At 37.7% G+C, this 19,498-nt stretch overlaps 1 protein-coding gene across 2 annotated transcripts in view; it reads right to left on the reverse strand.

The window, feature by feature from the left end:
- The window catches only part of RYK (receptor like tyrosine kinase), a 94,044-nt gene that overhangs the window by 59,404 nt on the left and 15,142 nt on the right, over positions 1 to 19,498 (reverse strand). For both annotated transcript variants that reach the window (XM_054482083.2, XM_054482082.2), the window contains exon 2: positions 5,919 to 6,040. In XM_054482083.2, the coding sequence (XP_054338058.1) occupies positions 5,919 to 6,040 (122 nt within the window). The remainder of the gene's footprint in view (positions 1 to 5,918; positions 6,041 to 19,498) is intronic.

Consider the following 19,498-nt stretch of genomic DNA (forward strand, 5'->3'; position numbering starts at 1 on the left):
TCTGGCAAATGTTTGCTTTTCAGATATCTAGAACAGCTACTGACGGCCAGGCGTGGTGGCTCATGCCTGTAATGCCAGCACTTTGGGAGGCTAAGGCAGGTGGATCACGAGGTCAGGAAATCGAGACCATCCTGGCTAACACAGTGAAACCCCATCTCTACTAAAAATACAAAAAACTTAGCTGGGCATGGTAGCGGGCGCCTGTTGACCCAGCTATTCAGGAGGCTGAGGCAGGAGAATGGCGTGAACCCAGGAGGTGGAGGTTGCAGTGAGCAGAGAGAGCGCCACTGCACTCCAGCCTGGGTGACAGAGCGAGACTCTGTCTCAAAAAAAAAAAAAAAAAAAGCTACTGACACTTAACAGACACAGTTACATGTTTTTCCTGGATATCGGGGAATGTTCTGGAATACAGAAGAAACTAATTATCTGTTAAAGCCTCTCAGTAGCCTGCTTTTAAGCGTGTAGTCTTGTGAAAAAGAAGCAATACCAGAGTTCTACTCCCAACTCAAAATGCAATTAACACAATGGTCTTTCCTGAGCACTCACTAAGGCATGTGTGACCTATGTGCTAAGAGTAAGACAGCTTCAAGCCTCTGAAGAGACCACAATCTGTGCGGCAAGACAAAACAGTGTAAACACTGAGAAACACTATTACCAGAAGCTGTGATATGTGAAACTAATGTTAAAATATCTACGATGTTGAACTGACATATACCAGGGAGCCTGCAGATCTCTGGAAGCAAATATTTCATCTTCTGGCAAAACCTTAAAAAGCAAGAACCGACGGTTTCTGATAAAGTATTAGAGTCATGGCCTTCCTTCTGAAAGTTCATGATTACACCTCAGGGTTAAATGATCAGGTGACAAACCCTTCATCAAGCCTCCCCTGCCCTCACGTGTGACTTTCCCATTTCAGGTCATCTCTACCTTCTGCTTCCTCTAACCCTACTTCTCCTACTTTAAGCAAGTCCCTTTCCAAATCTGGGTCTTAATTTCCTCACAGGAACTGATCAATAACCAAAGTACAACCATATAATAGTAAGTAATACAGCCATTTGAAGGGGGAAAAAGTACAACTCTGTATCAAGTGACAGAGATCCTTGACCAGGATATTGTTCAGTGCTCTGCAAACTGCAGAAAAGTATGTGGTATGTTAGTTGTTGAAAGATGTATATATACATATATGCATGGATGCTTATATACACACAAACTACTTCTAAAGGAAAGACAAGAATCAGGCAACAGTGGCTGACTCAGGCAAGGGGAAATAAGTGGCTGGATTGCTCAGGGATGGTACTAGAAGGTGCAGGGGACTTATTTTTCACTGTATAACCTTTATGCTTTTTTAATTTTTACTACGTGCATATATTATCTACTCATAAGATTAATTTTTAAAATAAATAAACGTAATCAAATGTGCTAAAATCACCAGAGATTATTACCTAGAATTGGGAACCGCAATAGTGGCTGAAGCCTGAAACTAGATTAACACAGACGTATTTCCTTAGTTTTTTACTAAAAAAACATAGATGGTTACTTTCCTCTAAATTTTATACCTGTTACAGATGAACCTGTGAAATCAGTTTAGGTTTATATTCAACCCACTCATTTTTCCAAACTTATAACCTCACTCTATTACCAGTAAAATATCTGAAAAATCCCATTTGTGCAACTACTGTCGAGTGTACCTAGCCTATATGTTTTCACACTTCCAGAAATAGGAAAGTCACCACTCCTAAAGCCGCACATCCTAACTCTGAAAAGCCCTAACTGCTCAGAAGTTCCCCATTTGTTGAGCTGGGCCCTGTGGCTTCTACCTGCACATCTCTTCTGCAGTTAGTACCACATGCTATACCAAGCACAGAGGATACCCTTTAAGGTGCTCAGCAAGTAGGAGGGAGAAAGAAAAGAAAATCAACTATTACAATATTCTTAAAGTATAACCAGGGCTATGAGAGAGAAGGGCACTGTGCAGACAGAAAAGGGCACCTGACACAGCTGGAGGAGAGGAGACACCAGGTCACAGCTTTATGAGATAAACAGGAGTTATTCAGGTAAAGAATGAAGAAACAGCATTTGTGGCAACAGCAGCACTGTGACAGATCACAGGGCATTCATGAAATTCCAAGACAGACAAAAATGACACTAAATGACTGGCTAGATAGGAGGCAGAAAAGAAAGGCTGAGACCAGATCATAAAGGCCTCCTATGAAATCGAGAGCTTTATTCCAGTAGCAACAGAGAAGCCTAAGGTGGCTTTGTGGAGGGTGCAACAAGAGGTCAGTCCAGAGGAAAGGAGACCAGTTAGAAGACCACTTCTGAATCCAGCAAGAAACAATGAAGGCCCAAACTAAGGGTGAGGCATTGGGTCACAAGAGAGGTCGGAAACGAATTCAAGATGTAATTATTACAGAGAATCAACTAGATTTAGAAAGTGCAGGAGAAGGAAACTAGGATCCCTTCTACATTTCTGGCCTGGACATGAAAATAAATGGTCATACCCTCCAAAAAAATCAGGAAACTTCTGCCTCACAAAGAGTATCTTACCAGCAGTGGCAGCCCAAATGTGCACTAATGATATTTATACCTGCCAGAGAGGTAACTTAGAAATTATGCTCTATAAAATAATGTGAATGATATGGGAGTACAGTTACAGCTATACCAAGGCTTCTCCTGACCCAAAATGTACCATGCTAACACTGCTTCCCCTTCAAACATGCATATTCACCTGAGTCCCTCCTACCTGCTCTCTCTCACTCCAACATACCCCTGTAACAGGCTCCTAAGACTCAGACACCCATTACCAGCAACATCAGGGCCCTGAGCTCACTCCAAATAACAAACAGTGTATTTTAACTGTTTTAAAGGAATCAGTAAAAGAAGGTTTTATTTTGTTCAGTCCTGACTGCCACTTCCCACATTGCCTTTGTACTCACAAATCACTACCCATACACTTGCCCAGGAAACCTTCTCATATCAGCATTCTTTTTTCCTAAGTGTGCCCAGAAATATTCACACTCTGTTCAAAGTCAATAGAAGTACCTAGAACAGAATTCTCTAATAAACCTTTCACCTTTTGAAATACATTTATTATTTGTTTTTATATGTATCAACATCAAAGATAAGAATAATAACAAAGAATTAGCTATCAACTTTTTGGAGAATGTAAGAAGCTTCTCTGCCTGAAAGATGTTCACAGAAACACTGGACCTCAGAGTTGCAAGGGAACTTAAAATTCAGTAACAACCACTCCACAAATACTTGAATTCCTTCTGTAACAGCCTTATTGAATGGTTATCCAGTGTAGGTCTGACCTCTTCCAGTGAGAGGAAACACACTACCCTCACCACACCTGACAGGCTGAAATACGAAACTAGTTCCAAAAACAGATGCAAAAAGTAGTGGTTGAAAGGATGATGAGGAATGAGATTTTTTTAAAAGATAGTTTCAAATTATCTCCCCACAAATTGCTTACTAACTATAAAATGAAAAACTTGACGGGAGAAATCTAGTCATGAGAGTGTTCAGAGTTACCACCACCAGTCATGGGCCAAATTGGCACCTTGTGCACTGGGAAGGACAGCACCTTTGTGGTATCACTGCCAAAGAGGTATTCCTGAGTCTAATCATGAGGAAACCTCAGACAACGCAAACTGAGGGGCATTCTACAAAATAACTGGCCCGTAAGTTTCAAAAATGTTAAGGTCAAAAAACACAAAGAAAGGCTATGGAACTGTTCCAGACTGATAGGGAACTAAGAGATATCAACTAGTAAAAAATTAGCTATGAAGAACATTGTTGTGATAATTGATAAAATGTGACTACTGTGGATTAGATAATAACATAATAATGTCAAATTTCCTGGTTTTGATCATTGTATTTTGGTTGTATAAAGAATGCCCTTTTTCTTAGAAAATACACACTGACATATGGGGAGGGGGAGGGAGGGGGAGATTGGAAGGCAAACAAGTATACTTAAAAGTTGGTATTAGGAAATGAAGATCAAAAATAAGCACTTATTCACTGGTACATTTGGCAGTATCTTTCAAAGTTTTAAAGACGCACACACATTGGCCTAGCCACTTGACTTCTCAGAAGTAATTTACTATTCAGAAATAAGGCCACAAGTGCATAAAAACTTCTGAACAAAGATGTTCTTAACATATTTATATACATACACACACATATATATGTACATGTATACACACAGGGATACACATTAACACATTTTTTTCTGTGTTTCTATATTTATCAAAAGCAAAGATTGAAAAATTTTTAAATAAAAGAAATAGCAAAGGTAGAAACATCAATAAAAGATGAACTATCAATTGTTTTCATCATCGCATTACCTGGATTTTGCGTATAAAATGAAATGAGGGAAACTGTGTAATGGTGAAGGGAAGCACTGTTTGAAATAATAAAATGCTATTAAAAATCCATGTGTCCCATCAACGAGGTACTTTACAGATAGCAATATAGCATACATCCATACAATATCATATTATAAAACCACTAAAGAGAATGAGTGAGAGAAAAACAAAGATGCCTAGATAAGTTATTCTGTAGGGGAAAAAGTACTGTTCAACATACATGTCTAAAAATCCCTTTTTTGTTTAAACAGGGAAAAAAGGGGACCTTGAAGAAGTTATACCACACTATAAACAATTACTTCTGAGTACAGAACTACAAAGTCTTAACAGTTCTTTTTCTTTTTTTTTTTTTTTGAGACGGAGTCTCACTCTGTCGCCCAGGATGGAGTGCAGTGGTGCGATCTCGGCTCACTGCAACCTCTGCCTCCCGGGTTCAAGTGATTCTCCTGCCTCAGCCTCCTGAGTAGCTGGGAATACAGGTGCGTGCCACCACACCTCGCTAATTTTCGTATTTTTAGTAGAGACGGGGTTTCACCATGTTGGCCAGGATGGTCTCGATCTCCTGACCTCGTGATCCACCCGTCTCAACCTCCCAAAGTGCTGGGATTACAGGTGTGAGCTACCACGCCAGGCCTAGTCTTACAGTTCTTAAAACATTTCTGTAATATTTGAATTTTCCCAATAATCACTGTTGTTTTCTAAGTAGAAAAAAATGAATATTTTTTAAAATCTATATTAAAATGGCCAATCTAAATAACTTGCAGCAAATATTATGACAGACACTACTCTATAATACTTTTAAAAAAACCTCTACAATAGGTATTCTTATTTATAGTAGCAAGACTATTTTTATTTCCTAAATAAAATCCTATTCAAAAGCCTACATACAAACCTGATAAAAGAAACTGAAGTTGGTTGGGTATGGCACCTCCATGCTCAGCCTCCGACTCTCTGACTTAGGAGAAAACTTACCATGTTTGAGGGACCCAGGCAGTCAGAGGAAATGTGAAGAATTCAGCAACAAGTAGCCCAGGCAAGAGATTCTTAAGTAATTGGGTTTAGCCCTTATGGGTAAAGAAGCCTCACCACAGGACACATGGGTGGCTGCATCTGCTGTACCTTTCTTACACCGTTTCTCCATGAGTAGGAGAACTGTATCCATTCTGTCCAACATGTCTAAAAAGCCTATCTTACCAATCTCCACCCCTACACCCATATCGTTTCACCACAGCAGCACAGGCATTATTGGGTCCATCCGTACCCTTTTCAAGCTAGGTCTGGATCTCTGTTTGAAGAGCCTAAAAGGATGTTAAGTGTTGTGTCATGTGCTAATCAATTAAATGATAGCCACCTTCGTTTTAAAGGATTTGAGAAATTTTAGAGGAATAGGCCAAATATTTGAAATATAAATCTGAAAAGACTCAGTACTATTATATCACATCACCTGCGGACCCTTCGGTACAGACAGCAGCCCAGTCCTCAAACACAGCCCTTGCCTCTGTGGCTGGGTGACCCTGTCATGATGTCTGTGGTTAGCCACTCTCTTACCTTGGACTTTGCATGCCAGGTGAAGTGCAGGAAATTTGTCTCACTCGGTACTAACAGATTAAAGGATAGAGCGTAGTGACTAATAAGGTCATTTCTCACATAATAAAGTTCTGCATCAAGACCTAGAAAAAAATAGGAAAAAAAATAATTAAACACTTAAAATATCCTCAAAATCATCCCTATCAGTATCTCAAATACAAATAATAGAATGAAGATAATATTGATAAGCAAATGAACATCACAAATGGCCCTAACATGGGCTGCCTTATGAAGCAAGAAAGACACGGGGTTTTATCATCACCAAGAAAGATGAAGAAATTGAGACTTGAAACAATTAAGCAGTTATCCAGCTGAAAACAGGTGTGCTAGAACTAGAACTCTGGCAGCCACTCTGTCTTCTGAGGGCCAGTGTGATGCTCTTTCTTCTGGACACAGTGCTTCTTAGAGGAACAGCTACAAAGAAATGCCCCTTCCCCAAAAAATTTACGTAGACTTAGGAAGGGAGATTCAAAATGAAAGGGAGAAAGGCGCCTCGGATAAAACATAAGCCTGAGCCAAGCCTCAAGCCCCCAGCCAGAGATGACCTCCGCCTCCTCTGACAACACAAGGTCCTTGCTGTTCTGATAGCATTTACCATGGTACACACTTGCACCAGGTGTTTTGCAGGCACATCCTGTCTTCCCTACCAAGACTACAAAGGGAAGAACACTATGTTTTTCACGGTATCTGCAGGACACAGCTCTCTGCACAAAACACAAATGCTTGTTAACAAAGAGGTCAGTACTATAGACAAAACAAAAATAAATGAAAAGCCTGGAATGCCGGAGAAGTACCTCCGAAGTTTCACTCACTCCTATACCACCTTCTCAACCAGGGCACATACAATCTTCCATACGTATCAGGATCTCAATTTTGTCACACCCTTTTATCCTACCTGTATTTAATATTTTTCTTTAAAACTCATTTAATTTGTTAAAATAAAAATTTGTAAGGCAAAATTTAATCACTACTTTTCAGTGGCAAATCAACAGTTACTGTTAAAAAAAAAGTTATCAAAAAACAAAAGAAAAACAAATGTACTAAATTCTAGCTCAATTCTGGTGCCTACCAAGAAGGCAGTGAACTTGAGCCTAGCTCATTGTTTATAAAAAGGGAGGAGGGAGGTATAATCAAGTGTTTGAGAAATGTAAAAAAAAAAAAAAAATCACACAGAGGATTTCTCCATGATCATCCAAGGAACTGAAAGACTAAAAGCAGGGAGTAACTTTCTCTTGAATTGATTTACTGTTATTTAAAATTCTATCCAGGTGTCCTTCTAGTAATACATGACATATATATTCCACAAGTTAGAGGGGGAAAGATACTGAGGAGAACAGCCAAAATGCAAATTTCACATTTACTGAGCCGGCACTATGGGGTCTGAAACCTCACAGTATGCAGAGAGGTCAAGATGGAGATCTCATACCTCCTAAGAATATAGACCTAGAAACAAACCACACTCCTATAGGTATTTATCCTGTAAAATTAGTTTTCTCGTTTCTGAACTAGATGTAATAAAATCATTAATGCAGAAATGAAATTTAAGGCACGCTACATAGGGGAAAGCTGCTGCACTTGTAGGGTCCAGCCCTACGGGGCCTGTGGGTTTTTCTCCTCATGTGCAGAGCCCAGAGATCGTAGAAATAAAGACACAAGACAAAGAAATAGAAAAAAGGTAGCTGGGCCCAGGGGACCGCTACCACCAAGATGTGGAGACCAGTAGTGGCCCTGAATGCCTGGCTGTGCTGTTATTTATTGCATACAAGGCAAGGGGGCAGGGTAAGGAGTGTGAGTCATCTCCAATGATAGGTAAGGTCACACGAGTCACGTGTCCAACGGACAAGGGTGTCCTTCCCTATTTGGTAGCTGAGGCTGAGAGAGAGAGGGGACAGCTTACGTTGTTATTTCTTCTATGCATTTCTCGGAGAGATCAAAGATTTTAATACTTTAACTAATTCTGCTACTGCTACCTAGAAGGCAGAGCCAGGTGTACAGGGTGGAACATGAAAGTGGACCAGGAGCGTGACCGCTAAAGCATAGCATCGCAGGGAGACGTTTAGGCCTCCAGATGGCTGCGGGTCAGGCCTTCCACAAGAGGTGGTGGAGCAGAGTCTTCTCTAACTCCCCCGGGGAAAGGGAGACTCCCTTTCCCGGTCTGCTAAGTAACAGGTGCCTTCCCAGGCACTGGCGCTACCACTAGACCAAGGTCTGCTAAGTTAACGGGTGCCTTCCCAGGCATTGGCGTTACCGCTAGACCAAGGAGCCCTCTAGTGGCCCTATCCGGGCGTGACAGAGGGCTCACACTCTTGTCTTCTGGTCACTTCTCACCATGTCCCTTCAGCTCCTATCTCTGTATGGCCTGGTTTTTCCTAGGTTAAATTGTAGAACAGAGATTATTATAATATTGGAATAAAGAGTAGTGTTAAAAACTAATGATTAATCATATTCATATATAATCTTATCTATATTCTATTTCTAGTATAACTATTCTTGTTCTCTATATTTTCTTTATTATACTGGAACAGCTTGTGCCTTCAGTCTCTTGCCCGAGCACCTGGGTGGCTTGCCATCCACAGCACTAGCTGGGTAGCAGTACTTTTGTTTATCCTAAAAAAGATACTGAAAGCAGAGACAGAAATGTAGACCCTTCTGCAAAAGCCTCTCCCTGCTGGCAGAAGTGTTAGCAAATATCCAGGAATGGAGGATTGGTGGTGTTGGAGAAAGGGGTTAGAGGAAAAATTGTAAATAATTTAAATTTGCCTTTTTTCTTACGTCTGGGTCTTAGTCTAGTCTAGATAGCTGCTGTTTACTTAGAAATATATGTCAGATAAATAAAAAGAAGAAAATTACATGAGGCAGTATTGACATGAGACAAACTAGAACTCAAGTTGAAAGGATTTCAAACTAAATGTATTCATATAAAATTTATCAATGAGTTCATATTAATAAAAAACACAAGAAGATACAGTAGTACAACTGAAAAAAAAGGGCTTCAAATATAGAAAGCAAAAACCAACAGGACAAAAAGGCAAAAAGAAACATACAAATCCACAATCACAATTGGAAACTAACATCCTCTCAGAAATCAAAAGATCAAAACAGTTGGGCATGGTGTTACACCTGTAATCCCAGCTCTTTGGGAGGCCGAAACAAGAGGATCAGTTGAGGCTAGGAGTTCGAGACCAGCCTGGGCAACACAGCAACAACCCATCTCTATAAAAAACTTTTTTTTAATTAGCTGGGAGTGGTGGTACACACCTGTAGTACTAACTACTCAGGAGGATGAGGCGTGAGATGGCTTGAGCTCAGGAATTTGAGGTTACCATGAGCTATGATCACACCACTGTACTCCCGTCTATGTAACACAAGACCCTCTCTCTTTAAAAAATAAAAAGATCAAAACAGATACAAATTAAGTGTGGACATAGATGATTTGAACATATAATTATGGGACATGAAAAAGTGAGGGGGATTAATCATGAATTAGACCACATGCATTTAAAATTTTTTTTAATATAAAAACAGATTCAAACCAAAATCATACAGGCTACCTTCCCTGATCAAATACCATATGATAAAGATATCAACTATAAGGATGAAGCCAAAAGAGTATTATTTGAAAAGATTAATAAAATAGTTAAACTCTTCACAAGACTGATCAAGGAAAAAAGAGAAAAAACACCAAACACAAATTACCAATACTAGGAATGAAAATGAAATATTACTACAAATCCTATAGATGTTAAAAAGATAAAAAGATTATTGTAAACAACTTTGACAATAAAATCAACAAATTAGATGAAACAGAAGAACCCTGTAAAAATATAATTTACCAAACTAAAAGAAATAAAAATTTCAAACAATTAAAAACCTATCCCAAAAGAAAGCTCCAGGTTCAGATGGCTTCATTAGTGAACTCTACCAAACATTTAAGGGAAAACACAACACCAATCTTACATAAACTCTATCAGAAAATAGTTGAAGAGAATACTTCCTAACTCATCTGATGAGGCCAGCAGCATCATATTGATACAAAAAACTTACTAAAACATTATGAGAAAAGAAAATTACAGAACAACATCCCTTATGAACATAGATTCAAACATTCTCCACAAAATACTAGCAAATTCAATACAAGAATACATAAAAGGATTAACACATCATGACCAAGTATATATGAAAGGTTAACTTTTTAAAAATCAGTATAATTTACCACATTAACAAAATAAAAACCCGTATCATCTCAATAGATACAGAAAAAACATTTGACAAAATTCAAAGCCTATTAATGATAAAAACTGTCAACAAACTAGGAATAGACAGAAACTTTCTCAGTCTGGTAAAGAACATTAAAAAACCCCTACAGCTAATATCATACTCAATGGTAAATTATTAAATCCTTATTCCTAAGATCAGAAACAAGGCAAAGATGTCCACTTCCACAACTTCCATTCAACCTTGTACTGGAGGTCCTAGCCAACGTATTAAGACATAAAAAGCACAAGGATGAAGTAAAACTGTCCTTGTTCACAGATGACATAATTGTATGTATAGAAAACACTGTGAAATCTACTAAAATACTACTAAAACCAACTAGTGAATTTAGCAAGGTCTCAGAATACAAAGCCAATACTTTAACATCAATTGTATTTCTATATTAGCAACAACTAGAAAATAAACTTAAAAAATCAATACTATAACATTAAAAAACACCAGGGACCTAGGAATAACTCTAAAGCTACAAGATCTCTACACTGAAAACTATAAAACATGGCTAAGAAAAATTAGAGAAGACCTTAAAAAGTGGAGAGACATACTGTACCATTCTCCTTAGATAAGCCTCAATACTGTTAAGATGTCAAGTCTCTCATATTGATCTGCAGATTCAAAGTAATCTTAATCAAAATCTCAATAGATTTTTTGAAAAAATAAATTAATCATAAAATTTACATGCCAACAACAATTTTGAAAATGAAAATGCCTTGGAAGAGTAACAAGGCAATTCAACTTTAGTATTTTTGACAAGCGATGTAAATCAACTAGATGCATAAATATACAGAGAAAAAAAAAACCTTAAAATGAAAATTAAAACCACAATGAGATACCACCTCATTCCAGTTAGGATGGCTATTATACTGCTGGTAGGATTATAAACTAGTACACCATTATGAAAAAGACTTTGGAGGTTCTTTTTTTTTTTTTTAAGACGAGTCTTGCTCTGTCGCCCAGGCTGGAGTGCAGTGGCGCAATCTCAGCTCACTGCAAGCTCCGCCTCCTGGGTTCACGCCATTCTCCTGCCTCAGCCTCCCAAGTAGCTGGGACTAAAGGTGCCCGCCACCATGCCCGGCTAATTTTGTTTTTGTATTTTTAGTAGAGACAGGGTTTCACCGTGTTAGCCAGGATGGTCTCAATCTCCTGACCTCGTGATCTGCCTGCCTCGGCCTCCCAAAGTGCTGGGATTACAGGCGTGAGCCACCGTGCCTGGCCTGACTTTGGAGGTTCTTTAAAAAATTAAAAGTTAAGGCCAGGTACAGTGGCTCATGCCAGTAATCCCAGTGTGTGGGAGGCCATGACCAGAGGATCACTTAGGCCCAGAAGTATGAGACCAGTCTGGGCAACATTAGTGAGACACTGTCTCTACAAAAAATGTTTACAATTAGCCAAGCATGGTGGTGTATGCCTGTAGTCCTCACTACTTGGGTGGCTAAGATGGGAGGTTGGCTTGAGCCCAGGAGTTCGAGGCGGCAGTGAGCTATGATCGTGTCACTGCACCCCAGCCTGGAAGACAGAACAAGACTCTGTGTGTAGGGGGAAAAAAAAAGAACTACCATATGATCCAGCAATCGCACTACTGGGTATATATCCAAAGAAAATGAAATTAGTATGTCAAAGAGGTATCTGCATTCCCATGCTTATTGTAGCACTATTTACAATAGCCAAGATATGAGATCAACCTAACTGTCCAACAAGGAATGAATGGATAAATAAAATATGGTAAATGTACACAATGTAATATTATTCAACTTTAAAAAAAATGGACATTCTGTCATTTGCTACAACATGAACGAACCTGGAAGACATCATGTTAAGTGAAATAAGCCAGACACAGAAAGACAAATACCGCATGACATCACTCATATGTGGAATCTTTAAAAAAAAAAAAAGTTGATATCATAGGAATAGAGCACAGCAATTATTACCAGAGACTGAGGAGGAGAGGGGAAAGTGGAGGATGGGGAAAGGTTAGTCAGTGGGTACAAACTTACAGTTAGATAAGAGGAATAAATTCTGATGTTCTAACGCACAGTAGAGTGACTAGTTAACAGTAAAACACTGTATATCACAAAATAGCTAGAAGAGAGGCTTTTCAAGGTTATTATCACAAAGAAATGATAAATGTATGACGTGATGAATACACTAACTACCCTGACTGGATCATTATACAGCAGAGATATGTATCAAAACACCAAACTGTACCCTATAAATATGTACAATAATAATGTGTAAATAAAAAATAAATAAAAATTTAAAAAATAAAATAAATGTTTAAAAAACTCTTCCTAGGGTTATAAGTTAAAAAAATAAATAAACCTTGACCCCATCTTACATATCATACAAAATCCAATCTGAGATATAAACCTAAATGTAAAAGCCAAAACTATAAAGCTTCTAAAAGAAAACATAGGATAGAAGAGGCCCTGTCTGCCAGAGCGGAGCGCTCCCTCTCTGGGGCTCTGTCGCTCTTGCTCTCTGGCTCCCTCGCCCTCTCTCTTTTTCTTCTTCCCCCTCCACCTCGCACTCTCTCTATTGCCTTCTCTCTCTCTCTTTTTCCCCCATTCCCTTCTGTCTCTCCTTCCCTCTCTCCCTTGCTCTCCTTTGAGCTGAAAAAAAAAAAAACGCAGGATAGAAAATTTTCACAACCTGGGGTGAGCAAAGATTTCCTGGACAGGTGACACAGAACATAAAGCAACCAGAAAAAACTGAAAATTATCAAAATTTTAAAACCTTATCAAAATTTAAAAATCATCAAAATTAAAAACTGAAGTTCATCAAAATTAAAAACTTCTGTCCCTCAAAAAACATTAAGAAAATGAAATTGAAGTCACAAACTAGGAGAAAATAGTCACAACACATATATCTAAGAAAGAACTCAGCTGGGGGAAGGGAGAGATGTTGGTTAATTTTTTTTAATGATTTGTTTCTAGAATATATAAAGAACCAAAATTTTTAACCAAATTAAATAAAATGGACAAAAGATGTGAGCGGACATTTCATAATTATATACATACCCAATAAGCATATGAAGAGGTGCTAAACATCCTTAATCATCAGAGAACTACAAATGAACACCACAGTGAGAGCCATTAGCACCCAAGAGAATAACATTGAACGTTGGCAAGGAGGTGGAGTAACTATTATACAACTCTTACACATTGCTAAGAGTGTAAAAAATGTTCAACTACTTTGGAAAACACAGTTTCTTATAAAGTTAAACATACACCTATTCTATGATCCAAGAATTCCATTTCTGAGTAATTATCCAAAAGAAAAGAAAACATATGTCCACAAAAAGACTTATGCACAAATATTCATATCCCTCCCCCCAACGTTTTTATTTTTGAGACAGAGTCTCACTCTGTTGCCCAGGCAGGATCTCAGCTCACTGCAACCTCTGCCTCCCAGGTACAAGCTATTCTCCTGCTTCAGCCTCCTGAGTAGCTGGGATTACGGGCACCTGCCACCACGCCCGGCTAATTTTTGTATTTTTCATAAAAACGTGGTTTCACTATGTTGGCCAGACTGGTCTCCTGACCTCAAGTGATCCATCTGCCTCGGCCTCCCAAAGTACTGGGATTACAAGCGTGAGTCACCATGCCTGGCCATGTTCACAGCCCTTTTATCCACAATAGCCAAAACTGGAAACAACACAAACGTCCATCAACAGATGAACGGATAACCAACTGTGGCATATATATAAATGGAATGCTAATCAGCAATGAAAATAAGAGACTTTGTAACAATAGGGATGAATTTCATAGACTGTATGAGTGAAAGAAACTACACAAGAGAGCATATACTAATATTTCCACTTATATAAAGTTATAGAATAGGCAAAAGTAATTTATGGTGATAGAAATCAGGTCAGTGGTGACCCTGGAAAGGGGAGTGGAAGGGAAACTGTTGAATTGATTACAAAGAGGCATCAGGGAATTTCTGGGGTGATGGAAATGTCCTATATCTTTGTTGGAGTGGTGGTTACATAGGTGTATGCATTTTTCAAAACTCAACCAACAGAACATTTAAAATCTGTGTATTTCATTATACGTAGTTTACCTAAATTTTTTAAAAGATGGAAAAAAGGAATTAACACTCAATGGTTTTTACCTCTCTGCTTATCTCAAGAAGCTTGCAAAATCATAGCACAGTATTTGTACTAACATAAAAAGTTTTAGAAAAAATTAATCTTAAGTGATCACCAACTTCCATATTTAAACTTCAAAACACCTTTCCCAGGAAAATAAAGAACTCTGTTCCTAATAACAATTTATTGTTATTACTGGTAATAATAATAAAAAATAATGTGTAAGTTAAGTTTTCCAGACACAGTTCAAAGTATCAAGGGCATCTAGGAGTTCTGTAAATTCAACTCCATGTTAAGCTAGATAAAAAGTACCTGTAAGCAGCCAGACAAGACAAAAAAAAAAAAAAGAAGAACAAAATGCAGGCACGTCCTCAAGTCATACATGCAGTCATTTGATAATTCATGGTTTTGTTCTACTAGAAATTTTATCTTATCTGTCAAGGAGACTGGTGGATATAGCCAATTCCTTCCCAATCTCCTGGGAACATCTGTTCTCCCCAAATTGCTCAAGGTCTCTCTAGTTTTACCAGCCCAAACAGAAACTACCAACTTCAACAGAAACCATGCCTCCTAAGTAGAGAATATTCTTTTTGAACATAACAGAGCAACTTCACAACATTTCAACTGAAGACAGGGCGAAGACTGCAGTCAGCCAACTTTCTCAGGCTTCTAAAACCTAGTTGGACTTCAACTTGTGCTAGTAGCTTAGCACCCTGGCCGTCCACCCCTTATCCCCCTTCAATGATCTGCTTCTATACTGTCACCCACTAATACCCCTCTGACTTCCACCAACCTCCTTATCCTTCTGAAGTACAACTTTCCCCTGGCCCTGTGGAGCCCAAAGGGCCCATTCTCTTACCCTCAGTGGACACTGCCCTGGGTCGCCAATGGCCACTTCAGATGACTGCTTGAGCATCCTTACCAAAAGTTCTGTTTCTTTAGAATCATGCCATCAAACTATGCCACCCTCTATCCTTCTCAGTATCTCAGCTACCTCATTCACTGAGGATTCTGGGACCAGTTTATACAAGTTCTATACATCCCTCTTCTATGTCTCATTAGGGCAGACTCCCAATGTCCCTGAGACTAACCCACTTTCAATCTGCCCTTCAATGTCTCTTTTATTCCTCAACTCCAACAACCTTCATCCATACCAAAGAAACTCATTTCTATGGACAGCAGCAATATGCGAATTAGTCTGCCTCTAAAATCTTGAACTATAGTATCTCAACAGCTAGTAGTTCTTCAGCTCTTTCCTTTACTATTACAACAGCTGCTCCCAGGGTCATTCTATCTCCAGTATCTATAATCCTCTTGTTTCTCCCATTCTATTGTACCAATCATTTCCTCAGTTTCTTCTTACAGGCCTCAACCTCAATTACTTCAATTACTTTCTTACCAGTGGAGGTTTCCACTTTCTCCCACCACAGCCTACGTCAGACATACACAATCCGCTCAGAAAAAAACACCCAATCTTGAACTCACTCCTCTACTTCCTGTCCTCTCTGGTGCTATAATTAAATGCTGCATAATCCTGGATTAAGCCATTGCCACAAATGACTCACTACAAGATGATGCCTGTACCCTCAACAAATAAATATTTATAAGCTGCTGACAATTTAAAGCCCTGTGATCCAAATCTCTATGAACACCTAACGACCACCAAAATAAATTGTAAATTTAAAATTCACTACCATAGACTGAGGTGTTGAAATTGCAATATAATCATTAAACACAGTTGCTGTTTTCTGACAAGGTTTTGAAAACACTTGTTTTGAAACAGATACTCCATTCTTTATTAGCTAAGGTAGTTATTTCCAGTTTGAAAAGGTTTGAAAGAAACCAATAAAATTCTGTTCAAATTTTCACGCATCAAATTAGCAAATACAGTCTGTTATATTGTGAAACATGTTTCTGTAACACCAGCTTTTAAGTGGTTTCTAAGTAAGATCATTCCAGTATAACAAGTGGGTTCACATATTAATTTTCCTAGGCAAGGGGATCTGGAATAGCAGGAATAGAATTATAACTTTCAGTGAGAAAGAAAAAGATCCTCATTTAGCTCAGCTGCTGCCAAGCAGGAGTCCTCTCAGCTCTATTTCAAGAATATTTAAAATGAGCACCTGTACCCAGGACTCCCTGCTCAAAGGAGCATTCCCATCCTTTGCACAGCAAGCTGCACTTCTTCTGGTGCCCACCTTTATGGCAACCACATTGGCTAAGAAAATGACTTTCATCTGTACTGCTCAAGACCACACCCTATATGTTAATTTCTCTCACTCTCTTCTGAGGCAACATAAGCCATGCTAAGTGGTTTGACTGGGCTGCCCAAGTGATCTCACAAGGTACCAGTCATGCTTTTGTTGGTGCTCTGCTTTGAAAATTGCAGAAGTCTTGAGTGGCTGGCCCTTAACCTTATTTTTCTCATAAATCCTGTTATTTTTAGTGAATAGGTAAACTTGAAGGGTTTTTATGGAATGCATTTGATGTTATAACAAAAATGTTTATATTATTTAAAAATAATACTGACTGTTACACAGGTTATGACACGTAATTTGTGACTCTATACAAAGTTTTATAAATATTTATACTCTTTGACTCAATAATTCCATTACTAAAATCCATCTTAAGGAAACGAAAGACAGACACAAATTTTTATGTACAAATATATTAATAAAAATTAAAACTGAAGAAAAGTAATAATATAAAGTACCAGCAACAGAGCAATAATTAATAAGCTGTAATACATCCACAAGAGAGAACAACAGTTTTCAACAGTTTATCTTTCTTTGGAGGAGAGAGGTGATACCCCAAGTCATAATATCCTCTCAACTAAACCGCTCCCTGTTCATCTCTCTAACATATTGGGCTTCTTCTTTGAAGACAGGTTTTAATGACCAAATAAGTGACTAAAAAACACTGAAAAAAGACTATGAAGCCATGAACAAAACTGTTATAAATACTGTAGTAAAATGAGTTTTGCTTAGAATATAACAGTAAATGCAAATTACAACATACAAACTGTATACAGCGAATTTTCAACAATGTCTGGCACCTAGAATAGTTCATGCATGTAACAGGTATTCAATAAACATCCGGTGAATCAAAGTTAAATATATATTCATATGCATGTTGTGTTCCACTTTTTAAAAAAAAGGAAAATAGCAAAATATGTTAACAGCGGTTGAATATAAATGGTGGATTATGGATGATTTTTATTATATGGTTTTACTCTTTTTCTTCTCTTAAATTTTCTATGAAAGTTAAACTGGAAAAACAAAAGTGTTCAAAAACATGTTTAAAGAAATATGCATACAGCTGCAACAACTCATTAATACAAAAATACGACCAACTACTGTCTAAAATAACCCATGAAGGTTGATAAGAGATAGAGAAAAGGCCCTCAAAAATAAAATTCAATTAAAAAAATCACATTTGTAAAGACATTATCTTTGGTATATTAATGTTAACACTAGTAATGATAAATTATTAATGATTAAAACAACTTCCTCCAACTTTCCCTTAAAATACCCAGTCAAACCAAATAGCAAAATTTGGCAAAGTACTATAAACTGAAGAGAGAGACCAAAAGAGAAGACCAAAACTTGGAAAAAATTTCCACGTGCAACATTTGACAATGGGACTGAAATAAAATTATTGGGTTACTCATGCTATCTGAATGAGAATAACATGGAAAACCCTGAAGATGATAGGGAACGGAACAAAGCTTTAATTTTCAGGAGAAGAGGAAGCAGGCAAGGAATTCTATTTCTAGACAAACTCTCATCATATGCAAAAATAGTACTCAGAAGGCCTCAGGAAACACTGCAATTATGTATTCTTCCCAAAAAGTTTCTCTAAAACATACTGAGAGATTAATAAAACTTTTGTTTTTAATAGGGGATAGAGAACTGTTTTATACTGAGAAGAGGTATGCTTCAGGATGAAGGTATAATAATCATGAATCATCACTGCTCTGTATCAAACTATAAAGAATTTTAAAAACCAAAATAGTAGAAATATGAAGAGAACCAAATATAAGTATGACCATGGTACAAAACTATCAGTCTATGACTGATAATAGTATATAAAAGATATAGTTTATAGGTATAGCCATAATTAATACATCCATCAAGATGGTACTCTATAGGAAATGTGACTTACTTCAAATCATCTGTCAGATATTTACAAAATGTGATCAGCTATAAGGAAAAGCATACTCAATTTCTTAAAGGAGAAAATGTATAGGCCACAATATGACCACCGGGCAATGGTAAGAAGGCAGGGAGTGAGGAAAAACTGAACATACACATTTTTAAGTACCATCTATCTCAAAGAGTTACCTATATTCTTAACCATCACAAATGGTTTCAACTACATAAAGAAAAAACAAGAACATGAAAAAAAACATTGAAAATACATTTATCAAAAATTGTCAATGCATGGTTAAATAATATACGGTATTTTTCTTCTTTACAAATATTTTCCAAATAGTCTATAATGAGTATATTTTCTAGTCTATATCTTTTCTTGTATATTTTCCAAATAGTCTATAAATGAGTATATTTTACCCTAATAATCAGGAAATAAAATTAATGAAATAGAAGAATTTTAAACAAATTTACTTTTAGAAAAAGATGAAATCTATACAGAATATCATACTTTATCTCTCAATTTTAACTCCTTTTTCTTTCCTTCCCCATCATATGCTTGAAAAAAATTAAAAGAGAAAAGCAAAAGACACATAAAGACAGGGGCTAGATAACCTAGTTGTTTCTAATTACTATTAATTATTAGTGTTTCAAATACGACAACAGCAATCAAATGCAGTCTAAAAGCAGGGACAGTGGACAGCAGGGGTTATTACTGTCAGGGAGTGTTAAGCATCACAGAGGTTAAGTGAGTAGTGAGAAATGATTAGAGAGGCAGTGAGGGAAACAATTTATTCAGTAATGCTTTAAGGAACCAGTTCTGCGGCAAGCCAGGAGCAGGGTAACTCTTCATGAGACTAGGAAACAGAGCCTGGTTCCAGTAGAAGGGAGTGACTGAGAAGGAAGGTAGGTGTGCTATAGTTAGGAAATTCCAAGGGCTGAGACAGATCACTTCTAAGGTGGTCATTCCAATGAGTGCCTTATTTGGGAAAAAAAAGAAAACTGGGAACTGGGACACCAGCATGGTC

The sequence above is a fragment of the Pongo pygmaeus genome, chromosome 2 (genome assembly GCF_028885625.2).
Source record: "Pongo pygmaeus isolate AG05252 chromosome 2, NHGRI_mPonPyg2-v2.0_pri, whole genome shotgun sequence".
Lineage (NCBI taxonomy): Eukaryota > Metazoa > Chordata > Mammalia > Primates > Hominidae > Pongo > Pongo pygmaeus.